The 12,191-nt window shown below is 39.2% G+C and overlaps 1 protein-coding gene across 2 annotated transcripts in view; it reads right to left on the bottom strand.

The window, feature by feature from the left end:
• Positions 1 to 11,212, bottom strand: part of CHODL (chondrolectin) — a 28,673-nt gene extending 17,461 nt beyond the window's left edge. For both annotated transcript variants that reach the window (XM_059165273.1, XM_059165274.1), the window contains exons 1-3: positions 10,960 to 11,212; positions 1,050 to 1,359; positions 581 to 738 (exon numbers count right to left, since the gene is read on the bottom strand). In XM_059165273.1, coding sequence (XP_059021256.1) covers positions 581 to 738; positions 1,050 to 1,359; positions 10,960 to 11,038 — 547 coding nt within the window. In that variant the 5' untranslated portion in view covers positions 11,039 to 11,212. The remainder of the gene's footprint in view (positions 1 to 580; positions 739 to 1,049; positions 1,360 to 10,959) is intronic.
• Between the last annotated feature and the right edge of the window lie 979 nt (positions 11,213 to 12,191).

Here is a 12,191-nt window from a genome sequence, read left to right as displayed (position 1 = left end):
GAAAGACAGCTATCATATGATCTCCCTGATATGAGGAATTGGAGATGCAACGTTGGGGGATGTTGGGGGGTAGGAAAAGAATAAATGAAACAAGATGGGATCGGGAGGGAGACAAACCATAAGAGACTTTTAATCTCACAAAACAAACTTAGGGTTGCTGGGGGGAGGGGGGCAGGAGAGGGTGGTGGGGTTATGGACATTGGGGAGGGTATGTGTTATGGTGAGTGCTGTGAAGTATGTAAACCTGGCGATTCACAGACCTGTATCCCTGGGGCTAATACATTATATGTTAATAAAGAAAAAAAAAAAGAAAAAAGAAAAAGAAATGTTATTTTCCCTTAAATACAGGTCTCCAAATGTGTCCAGTTACCCCTTCTGCTTAACTGACTGGGCAATTTGTTCTATAGCATAAAGTATTTTTCAGGACACTGAGCTCTATGACAAGCTGTAGAGAAAGTCTGGGTTTCACAGCAGAGAAACACAAAGAGTCAAAGGCAGTAAAGCCTAAATATAAATAGTGAAGATCAAAATATAACCAAATATGACAAAATCCGTTATCCCTATTTATGGTATTTCCTACCTGGTTCATACTTGCAGATGTAATTGTGCTTCATGTTGCACCTGTCATCATTCCACTGGTAAAGGTAGGGACCCCCAAGGCCTGGATTGGCCGTTGGTTGATGATACATCACAACACATTTCTCACTTCCACAGGAAGGTTCATCAGTATACCAGTTTCTGTAAACAGAGCAATAGGAACACCTCGAAGTGATTTCACCCATTCTATTCTTTTTGTTCTGCTTTTTGTTTTGAGTTTTTATTTAAATTCCAGTTAGTGAACGTTGAGTGAAATATTAGTTTCAGAAGTAGAATTTAGTGATTCATCACTTACATACGACACCCAGTACTCATCACAACAAGTGCCCTCCTTAATACCCAACACCCACTTGGCTTCTTCCATTCTGACATCCTCTACAGGTGAACAGAAATCTCCCTTCTCTCTTTTGAGTCCCCCAGAGAACATCCAACTTTTCAGGACACCTACTCACCGGTACTGGGAAGCACTTCCATCAGACCACTGGTAGAGATCTGGGCAGGCACCAGATGTCTGCCCCTCTCCATTTCGCCAAAGCCCTATCCAGAAATCACCATCAGAAATTCCCGTTCCTGGTTTTGTCAGGTTTTGCAACATACTTTCTATTAACTTCTGTTCTGCCTCATTCTCCAGGCTGAGAAGGGCTCCCCCCTCACTCTCACAAGCAAGGCGTGCCTCCTGGAAGCTCACTCGGCTCGACAGTTCATGGAAGTAGGCCATTTTGTAGCAGGGATGCTTGAGGTCAGCAAAACACACCTTCTGGCCTGAAAAAAAGATGCTATGTATTGATTACCCGAGCTATATTCATAACCTATTATGAATTAAGGTTAAAGAGCCAATCAACACAGGATGCACTCTCCCAAGAATGATTGTTCCATTGCATCATTTTATAAGGTTTATTTTTTAAATTATTACTTTCAATTTATAAAAGCAAATTGATTCCCTAAGTAGACTTCTAACACAAACTTCAAAACACTTTACTTAAAGAAAATTTCTGTAAAGGGAACTCATGATTCTTCTGGCTTAGATATAAACTAATTATCACAGCATATGAAGGTAGCTAAAGAAATTTCAGGTATATGGAGAGCTAAAAGGCCAAAACTATGAAAGAAAAACAATTCATAAAATAATTTAATTTAAAAAAACAAATAAAATTTTTAAAAGCAATGTTTAGAAGGTATGAAAAACCTTTATAAAAGGTGGGAAATTTGAGGCATAAATATTTGCTTTTATTGTATATACATTAAATACATTACATTGAAAGTTAATAGAGGTCAAAATGAAAGTAACTCTAGTAATAATTTATTAATAAAATACAGCATTAAAAGTGACAGGATAGATTTCTAGAGTGGTATAGAGTAATCTTTGAGAAAATTCTCATTCTCAATTCTCTGAATATTTTCTGGTTTGATAGGTGATCTCCATGTGTGGTCTCCAGTCTCTCAGCCAATGACTTCTCTGTTTCTACACAGACATCTCAAATGAGTTATAAACTCCAAGTAGAATGTCCCAAATTTGAACTTAGAGAATCAAGATTTTATCTATTTCAGAGAGAGAGAGAGAGAGAGAATGGAAGAAAACGAGTGCACATGAGGGGCATGGGGAGAGGGTATAGAGGGCAAGGGGAAGGGAGGAGGGGAAAGAATCTCAAGCAGACTCCAGAAGCCACGAGCAGGGGTCACACTGGATCTCACAACACCGAGGTCACCATCCCAGCTGAAACCAAGAGTTGGACGTTCAACAGACTGAGCCACTCAGGCTCCCCTGAACTCAGAGAATCAAATACTAAAAACAAACAAACAAAAAAGAAAGGCTTTTTAAATATGAAACAAATAAATACATCAGGTAATAAAGGTGCTTTTAAAATCTCATCTATTGCTGATTATTGTCAATCTCTGATAACTTGGATAGAGATCTCGGTAAACTAAAATTTGGCCAAACGTGTCTTTCAAAGACCATTAAATTAAAAACAACTTAGGTATTGTGTGTGAGAACAAATTGTTTTTCAGCATTAGAATCTCCATTTATGTATTAAATGGAGACATATTAAATAAAATGACTTCTTCAAATTTAACCTAAAAGATGCTTTATTAGACTAGTTGCAATTACTTCCTTTATGAGTTTGAAAGTGGTAACACTGCCTTTCTTTTCAACTTTCCCTAATTTAGGGCCACTTGGGTGGTTCAACATATAGACTCTTGATTTACTTCTGCTCCCTTATACCACCAGGCAAGTATGCCAAATTATAGACATAATCTCCAGATTAGCTTCTTTGTTTCACTTCTATTCTCTTCTGTAAACATTAAAAATCATGCATCCCTCTCTGTCACTATTTCTTTTTCCCGATCTGCTGCCCAGAACCTCTATTAGTTTCTTTGCCTTCTTCCAATTTCAGCTTAGGTTTGGTCTCGGAAAACAGACTACCAAGTATTTTATGTAAAATTAAGTCAAATTACTTTATGTGAAGAAATTAAGGCAGAGCTCTACAGCTTTCTTAAGATTTGTCTGCATGAACATTATTCTTGTTGGGATTGAAGGCTTTTCTCAGCAGGTATTTAGTTTTGGAGCCGATCAAGAAAATTTGTCAGTAGTGGAGAGAGGGGAGTGTTACTATACTTAAACACTGGCTAAAAAATACTGCATTCAAGATTTGTACTCTTAATTACAGTACATCACACTGAGTCAACATCGGTATCACATCCATTCTCCCCCAGAATCAGCAATTAATGACCTATGATGACACTCAGAGTCGGGAGGGTGCCGATATCAGGAGGCCATTAACCTTACCACAGTGTTTGAGTGATAGGCATTCAATATTATGGTCCAAGCTGAGAATTGCCATCTAATAAAGTAGTTGTAGCAATGCAAGCCAGCCAGCCAGCTGTCCTCTCTGTCTCATTAACTGTGATCTGGACCCAGGAGCACCACACTGAATAATATAAACAAATGAATGGACAGCCCCAACTAATTGTTAATGAAAAATAAAACGTTAGTATGAATGACTGCAGGAAAATGGGAGTAAAGAGATTTCAAGAGGACAAATCAGTCTGAAATAAATCATCCTTGAGAAATAATCATGAAAGTCCCAGGGGCTAATTCTAATATGATTATTTATTTTAATTTCTCCTAATTTATTATTAGATTTTGTGATGACTTCATTGTTTAAAATGGTTGCTCCTGATAATATTCTAAAAATGCCATTAATCCCAGTGAGTTCTGTGCCTGTATTTTTAAAGCAAGCTATTTCCACTTTCTTCTACAGTCTTTACATATTTCTGTCTCGAAATATATCTCAACTGCATTCCCTTGAGTCTTCAACGGGCTCAGTTTTTCACTCCAAGAACTCTCAGACTTGGATTTGCCTCCAACACTTCTGAAATATTAAACTTGTCCAACAAGACTGTTTTGCAAGATGTCAAAAAGGAGTCCATTTAAAAAATAAATTAACCAGAAACTTGAATGAGTAAAAATTATTTATATACCAAGGCCAGCACTCATTCAGAGGGTGCCTATATATAATTTAGATGCTAAAAGTCCCTGCTCATTCTCTTTGATGTTAAAAAATAAACACTACACAGATTTCTTTACAGTGAGGACACTGAAATAGTTCCACTGAAATTACAGTTTAATTTATAAAATTAAGGGTAGCATTTTGAGTGAAATGTTTAAGAGAATTTTAATGCAATGTGGAAATTCCTAACACTGTTATGTGAGTCTACAGAGAAATAATATTAATAAGAGGAAAACCTAAGGCAGAGATTCTATTTAAAGTAGTTAAAATGTGTGCGTGAATCCTAGATGCTAGCTGACCATGGCACTCTCTGTGACAGGCATTCTCACCTTGGCTGTGGGTGATGGAATGGTCCAGGGTCATGGGAGAGGGGGTAGAGATTGCAGTGGCTGCAAAGCAGAGGTATAGTCAGGGGATCCAAATAGGGGCCAATTACCACTAAAACAGGTAGATATTAACTCCAAAGTATCTGCTGAATATCAGTTGTGTCCTCAGATTTTGAACTGAAAGGTCACTAGCAGTTCAGATCTAGCAAGGCTGTTTGAAAATTACAGATACCTGGCCCAGTTTTATTACCATTCACATACAATCAGTTAAAGCTGACACTGTGGATTTCTTGACATCCATTTCTATTTCACTCCCAACTACCGCCTTATTGTGCAAATGTAGTCCAAGCAGTAGCAAAATCAAGCAAAAGGAGCTGCTGAACACTCCCCACCATTTCAGCTGATGGAAATTTGGCCGTCATGGCCGGGGAACTCCCAACAGCTGGGAAACAAATGTTGCCCTAATTCCCAGAAAAGTTCCATTAATACAGATCTTCTGGAAGCCACTTTTCCCACTTCTGTAAAGGCTAATCTTCCTAGAGAACCATTACAACTATCTCTCTTCTCCTTCTGTGAGATCGCATGGGGAACTCCCTTTTCTCTGATCTTTAAATGTTTCATTCAGATAAAATCTTCCATTGGCTATTTTGAACGATAGGAATTCGAAACTTCACCTACTACATCTACTTCCATCCACCCTCTGCTAACCATAACATATTTAGATAAATATTCAGACAACCATGCAACAGTGTTTATTACACTAAGGCAAGCTTCATACTAACAATTTACTTAATGTCACCTAGGATTTCCACCTAGGATTCTACACCTATGAATATTATACACACATGCATACAGCATAAACATTCCTATCACTGTCACTGCTAAGATTCTACTGTTCTACTATTCCCATGAATAGATGGTTTTGTCCGTTAGAACTAAATATTGGCAGTAAATGCTTTTGGCATTGATATAAAAGTGGGGCCGAACTCATAGTATTATGGCAGTTTACTTTTTTCTTCCCTAATAGAAAGGATCTATGATTCAGTTTTATTTTGCTTATATTTATTAACTTTCTTCAGCTGAGTCCTCTGTGAGCAAAGTAATAACACTTTTCTCATACCTTATGCTCTAAGCATATATTACTAATATTGAGTATTGAATTTATATCATAATTTTCAATAAAGACATAAAAGATATTTTACGAATTTCTATGGTTCTGTCTTGATCTACTTTTAGTTACAAAAAGAAAAAAAAATGTACAAAAGAGAATCTACATGATAAGTCTTCCCCAAACCTGACTGACTGAACTTTGGACATTTTACCAAAATCCCACAAAATAATTGGCTTTTCATCATTCTTTCTTACTCTCTCCCAAATCACATAACTAAATAGGTTGATCCAACATTATACACTGTGCCATGATCTCTGATACAAGGCCAGCCCTTCTAAACTAAAATGAAATGCTTTCAAACAGTGTGCTCCTTAAAGTGTTCAATAGTCCACCAACTTAAGGATGATTTTTTATTAAAAAAAAAAAAAAAAAACACTTTTGTTATAATAAGTTTTCTTTTTTGTAACAGAGATTTTTATAGTGCAATTAAATGTATAATGTGCTAGTAAAAGGGTGTTAGAATATATTTTCTTGCATTGATAAACTCAAAACTGTAGTCCTGGGTCATTTTGTGGACGGTGGTGGCAGTTGCAAGTCCTACCTCTCTCACTGGGAAATACCACAAGCTTTGAGAAGGGAATGGAACTCATTTTTTTAAATTTGCATATTTAAAAATTGGGATCTAAATAGAAAATGGTAAACCAAGTGACTGTGTGACTCAAAAGTTAAAACATTCAATCAAAAAGAGCTGCTGAGAATTCCAGAGGTATACTTGAACTGTGGGTATGCTTGGGGGCATTACTTAAAACTTTCCTGGTTTTCTCACCTAAAATGGAATTTTCTCACCTAAAAAGGAGTTTTGTTTTTTTTTTCTAAAAAGGAGTTTTAAAGAAGTATTGTAATAATAATGGTCAGACATTTATGAATAGTTAAGCATGGATGGTCTCACTGCTAGCACCAGCCACACCTTTGGGTAAATTAGGAAAAGATGTGTTCTCCTGGCGATATAGGCTGCTCAGCTAGAAAAAGTTGTTTTCTTCTAGGTGGCCTTAGCTCCAGCGTACAGGACCTGCACGCTGAGCTCCCTCTCAGCTTCTTGGCACAAACTCCCTGTGCACGATCCAGTCTGCACAAATCTGTTCAAACCCCTTCACCCTCCAACAGTCCTGTGCTGTAGGTCGCATCATGTAGCTCCCATCCTATTTTAAAAAGTTAGATATTTTGCAGATTCACACAACACAGTAGTCAGGGTTTAGAACCAGGCTGTCTCTCTGGCCCCATAGTCCACACCTTCATCCAGATGTCTATGCTGTCTCCCTAGACAAATGTAATATTTTTTCTAAAGCAAAATATTTCATGAAATAAAGAGATTGATGAACATATACCTTATTCATGTTTTCTATCTTAAATTATTAGCATTGATCTGTAATGGATTACTATTGCTGATATGTGCAAGGGCTTATGCATTGAGAGTTTGTTTTTCTAAGCAGATTTTGGTTTTTCTATTACTGAACATTTAGACACAGGATTAATATTGTAACATCTATATCAGATTTTCAAACCATATCTAGCATTAAGTGTTTTTTTTTTTTATTTTTCATCCAGCCCTTACATCTTCTATATAAAGCAAACTCCAAATGAATTTTTCCCAATTACAAGGAGTGCAACAGGATTCAAGTCATCGGGTCTTTTCTATTACCAGTAATATGTTACAAGAGCGTCTGCCAATTGTGTACATTCATCCACCTGTACGCCAGGTGCCCAGCACAGAAAGCTGTTATAAAAGTAAAAATTGTTAATGTGAACATCAGCTGGATTTCCACTCTGGCCCCCTTTACACAACACCACCTCATTTTTAACATTATTGAAATAGTTATTGCCATCCTCGGGAAGAAGAGTTCTCAAAACAAAACTATAAAATGATGAAAAATAGCAGTTAAGGAGTAATGGCTATGATAGATGTGTAATTTATTAAATGACTAGTAATAAGATTAATTTGTTCCTTTCCTGCCCAAGAGATACTTAAAGTAATTGCATCTTTGAAAATTGCACTGTCATCACTTTATGCTTTTGATGATGTCATGGAATAGTACCACAGGACGGGACATGCTCAGCAGATTTTTTTCTATCACCCTTGCTATTACAATAACCTACAGCTACTGGTCACAACCCATAGATTTGCATAATTCTATGGAAGCTACACAACAGAAGAGATGTGTCTAAATCCCCCCAGGATCTTAAATAAAATGCAGGCCAATTCCAATGAGTTCAAATTAATACATATTAACATTTTCTGCAGAAATATGGAGGTACCACGCAAAATACTTAGTGCCCTTTACTGCGTAACAGGTCAGGGATCACTGCTGTGCCCACTAAAAAGAAAAAGCAAGAGTAAAAAACATACACACACATTATTTCAAAAACACCTGGAATGTTTAAAAATACCCACATGTTCTTCAGACATATCTTTCTACCTTAAAAACCTGAATTTTGAACAGTTCTGTTTCTTTTTTTCTTTCTTTCTTTTAAAGATTTATTTATTTATTAAGAGAGAGATGGAGAGAGGTGGCAGGGCAGGGGGTGAGGGAACAGAGGGAGAGAATCTCAAGTCAGCTTCATGCCTAGCATGGATGCCATGACTGAGAAACCTGAGCCTAAACTAAGTTGGAAACCTACCCAACTGAGCCTCCTGAACACTTCTTTCTCATTTGTATCCATGTCCCCATAAGTAAAATCCTCTTATCTTTGCCCTAAATCTGTCATGATCTACCAGTCAAGTCACGGAATTAAATGATTTTACTCCCCACAAATATTCTCTACATATCTGTAGTCAGTAACAAATCAGTACAAATCTGAGATCCTAAAAGTAATTCCAAAATTAACTCATAAATTCATTAAATACTCTTTCATTAAATCCTCTAATATATTAAATTACTCTCATGGTTATATATTTTACTATGTATTTATGCATCAAAATAAACATGACTGCTAACCTATAAAAATACTTTCCTATTTCTTGTGAAAATACTTTTATTTCTCAACTTTTACAATAGTGATGTATTTAAAAGTATGGGAAATATCGCATGTTTTAAAGTACTAAAATGAAGAAAATTTCTATAAAGAATTATTTTGTGGGTTTCTGTCTCTTTTCTAGAGAAAGTAATTATTTTGGTACACTAAATATAAATTACAAATAGCTATACTGATATGTTCCATATGTTACAAGTATGTTCCTAATAACAGCCCCAAAGAGCTGATTTCATTTGACAGATATTTGAGTAGAATTTTGGTCCCCAGTGGCAGGAAAAAGTTGATGCACCACATAGAACTTAACATTGATCCATCAGACATTAGACCTACTACTTCCAACATGTCATGTTTTACACTCTCTGTACTCATACTATTGTGGCTAAAATATTTTTAAATTGTCGTCAAAGGATAAAATCACAAGCTTAGAATGGTTAAATTTTAATGAGAATTTTTATGGCCAAGGGTAATTAAATTATCCATAAGAAAAACATAACTAAGTAATTGTTTTGATATCAAGTAAACATCATCATTTATGCTAAATCAAATAGATCATGTTCAGTTAATTAGAAATTTTCCAGATGTCATCTACAAGATGCCTATAAACACTTCACAGGAAAACACAACAAAAGGTTTGCAACAATTTATGCAATAATAGAATACCAAAAAAAAAAAAAACCTTTTCATTGACAATTTTTTAAGTTCTGTTTTTATTTTACATATTTTTCATCTCTCTTGCAAAGTTTATGGCATACAAACAAGAATATACCAAAAAGATACTACTTAAGGCAATGAAGTGTTTCTAAAAACACACCATATGCTAAAAGCTTGGTCTCTGGGCTCAATCACTTGTAAGAGTAATTCTCATAAACCCCAAAGCAGCCAAATATGTAATTCAAACACTCAGATCTATATAGCGAACTTTTTCTTCAAAGCTGTATTAAGGGGAAAGGGATCTAATATATGGTTCCTGTAACATCCTAACTTGGTACTGAAAAGTTTTCAATTTATCAAAATAATGACCCTGATTTTTTCTCCCTGCCCCCCAAATGTAAGCAGCATACATGTCCAAATGACAGTTCACCATGTATTTAATTCCAATGTCTCCAGAGGGCCAAAAAGTCAGCGGTGAGTGATTGATAACTAGACACTGAAGAATTATAGTCTCAAGATGTGGAACATCACATATTGCTGAGGGGAAGATCAGCAACAATTAAGCTTAATATGCCAGTTTCTAAAGGTCTGGCTTCACTACGGATTAAGTTGATGTCATCTCTCATCTACTCTTACCTCTAGTGACACCTGTTATTCTGATGAATGGAATGTGAAAAGGAATTTGTGCTTTTTACATTAAAAAAAAAAAAGTCCACACTTAAAACCCTTTCCCACATACATTCAACAAATATTCATTGAAACACTTCAATTAACATTGCAAGAAATTTCAGTAGGGGTTGTTATACTCAATTTTCATGTAAGGCACAATTCATTCATCCTAAGCTTTTGAGAATCTTTTTTTTTTTTTTTTTTTTAAAGAACTTCCCCAAAAGTAAGGGATGGTGAATGAGACATAAATTGCTTAACAAAAGAACCCTGAAAGTCAAAGAAAAAGAAAAATCAGAGCAAATGCTTGGAAGCTTGCCAATTCTGATCCCCTTCCGTGGCACTGACTCGGCCCACCTAATTGGGCACCTACTGTGTGCACGAACCTGTGGCCATTACCGTGGACACCTCAGCCCAACTCGACCGGACTTCCTTTTCTGAAAAGTCCCCAACCTGGAATAAGGTGTGCAAAGGAAAGGCGTCTGCACACAATGACCAGTAAGTCCCCTGTTCTTTGTCAGCCCTCCCTGAGAACAAAGGCCGCATGCATGCCCAGGAGACTGAGAGCCACCCACAAAGAGTAGGTCTGGTCCCAGAAACTATCCGACTGAACACAGTGCGCAGACCGAAGTCAAGACAGGACAACAGGGGCTGGCATTTCTGCAGCGGTTCTTGAAGCTCTGGGTTTCTTTCCTCTGCCTGATCCATGGTACCCCACCCTTTTGCAGGTGCCAAGCCCTGCCCGGTGGCCTACTCTCTTAAAAAGAGAGTGAAAATCAGTCTTGGCAAACGCTGTAGCAGAGCCCACTTTGCAGTTACTGAACCAGGCACTCGCCCCAAATTTAAACTTTTCTCTGCGTGTGTTTTTGCGGGGCCGGGAAGAAAGCTGACCACAATCTAGTCCCTTCGCTGCCACGCCCCCCAATCCTCCCGACGCCCTACTCCTCACAGGTTTCCAAGCTCCTGGAGAGCCTTGACCCCAGAACAGACCGCCGCGCACCGCCCTTGCCCCCGCACCCCGCGCCCCCTCTCCCTGCTTGTCCGCTCGGCGGGCAGCCCCCTGACTCACCGCTGACCACCCGGCGGCAGAGAACTCCGTGGCCGCAGAGCAGCGCGGCGCCCAGCAGCAGTGAGACCACGCGGCTCATCGCGGCGCGGCGACAGCAGCAGGTGTGCGTGCAGCGAAGACAGCACTGCCCGCCGCGCAGCGGGAGCTCGAACCTCTGAGCCTCCCTGCCTGCCCGCCGGACCCTACTCCCGCCGCCGGAGCCCAGCTGGCCAGGGCCCGGCACTCATCGCCTTTGGCAGGGCCTGGAGCCGGACGCGCCGGAGCTAGAGCGCACCACCCCGCCGGTGCGCGTTTAAGGAGAGGAAACAGAAGTTAGAGGGTCCGTGTCTGGCCCAGCGGTGAAGCAGGAAACCCGAGTTGGACCCCGCCCGACCCCTTTGCTCCTCTCCCGGGCCTCTGGCTAGTGAGGGGCTAAGCCGGTGTGGCTAGTCCTGGCTCTCAGGGCGGCGGCAGCAGCAACAGCAGCTCTGCCCGGAGGCGCGGTCTTATATACCCACATCCCGAGGTTCCGGCCCCTTGCTAGCAATAATTTTTAACTACTTCTTCTCTCCTGCTATGGGACGCAACCCGGCCCCTCCCATGAAAACTGGAGCCGCTTTGAAAAGACTGCAGTCAGCAGCCCCACCTCCTGCCCTCCGCTTCTCCTGGTCCTCTCTTTCCATTCGCTAACAGACCTGATGCTCGTTTGTGTAAAATGTGACAGCTTCGCTATTAAACTCTGGCAAAAGTTGGATCCATTTGGTTTTCTCAAAGATTAATGTCCACGGGGATGCCAAGTTGTGGGGCCTTTCTCTTTTTGCGCTAAATTGCTTGATCATATGTATTGCTAGATGCAGGGCACCAGCCACTATTCAAGATGGATTGGCGAAGTGGGAGCCAAAACCTGCTCCGTGAATTATAGGATGTGGCAGGTTTTTCCCCACCTAGGTTCTGCAAATAGATTACTTCCAAGCAGGTTGCTTCACTAAATTGCCACAGAAGCAAATTGAAGAGAATATTTGAGGCACGGTTTTCCCAACTGATTTTAATCTCAGAATGCAGTTCCAGAGAAAACCATCAGCACAAATATTCTGAATATTGGGAATTTCCTGGATGTAAGTGTATGTATTTCTTTGCAAACATCTATGTGTGATCTATAGTTTCTATTAGAAATAAAGCATTCTAGGGGCGCCTGGGTGGCTCAGTGGGTTAAAGCCTCCACTTTCAGCTCAGGTCATGATACCAGGGCTTTC

This window comes from Mustela lutreola, chromosome 2 (assembly GCF_030435805.1).
Source record: "Mustela lutreola isolate mMusLut2 chromosome 2, mMusLut2.pri, whole genome shotgun sequence".
NCBI lineage: Eukaryota > Metazoa > Chordata > Mammalia > Carnivora > Mustelidae > Mustela > Mustela lutreola.
This window is presented reverse-complemented; position numbering and strand designations above follow the sequence as displayed.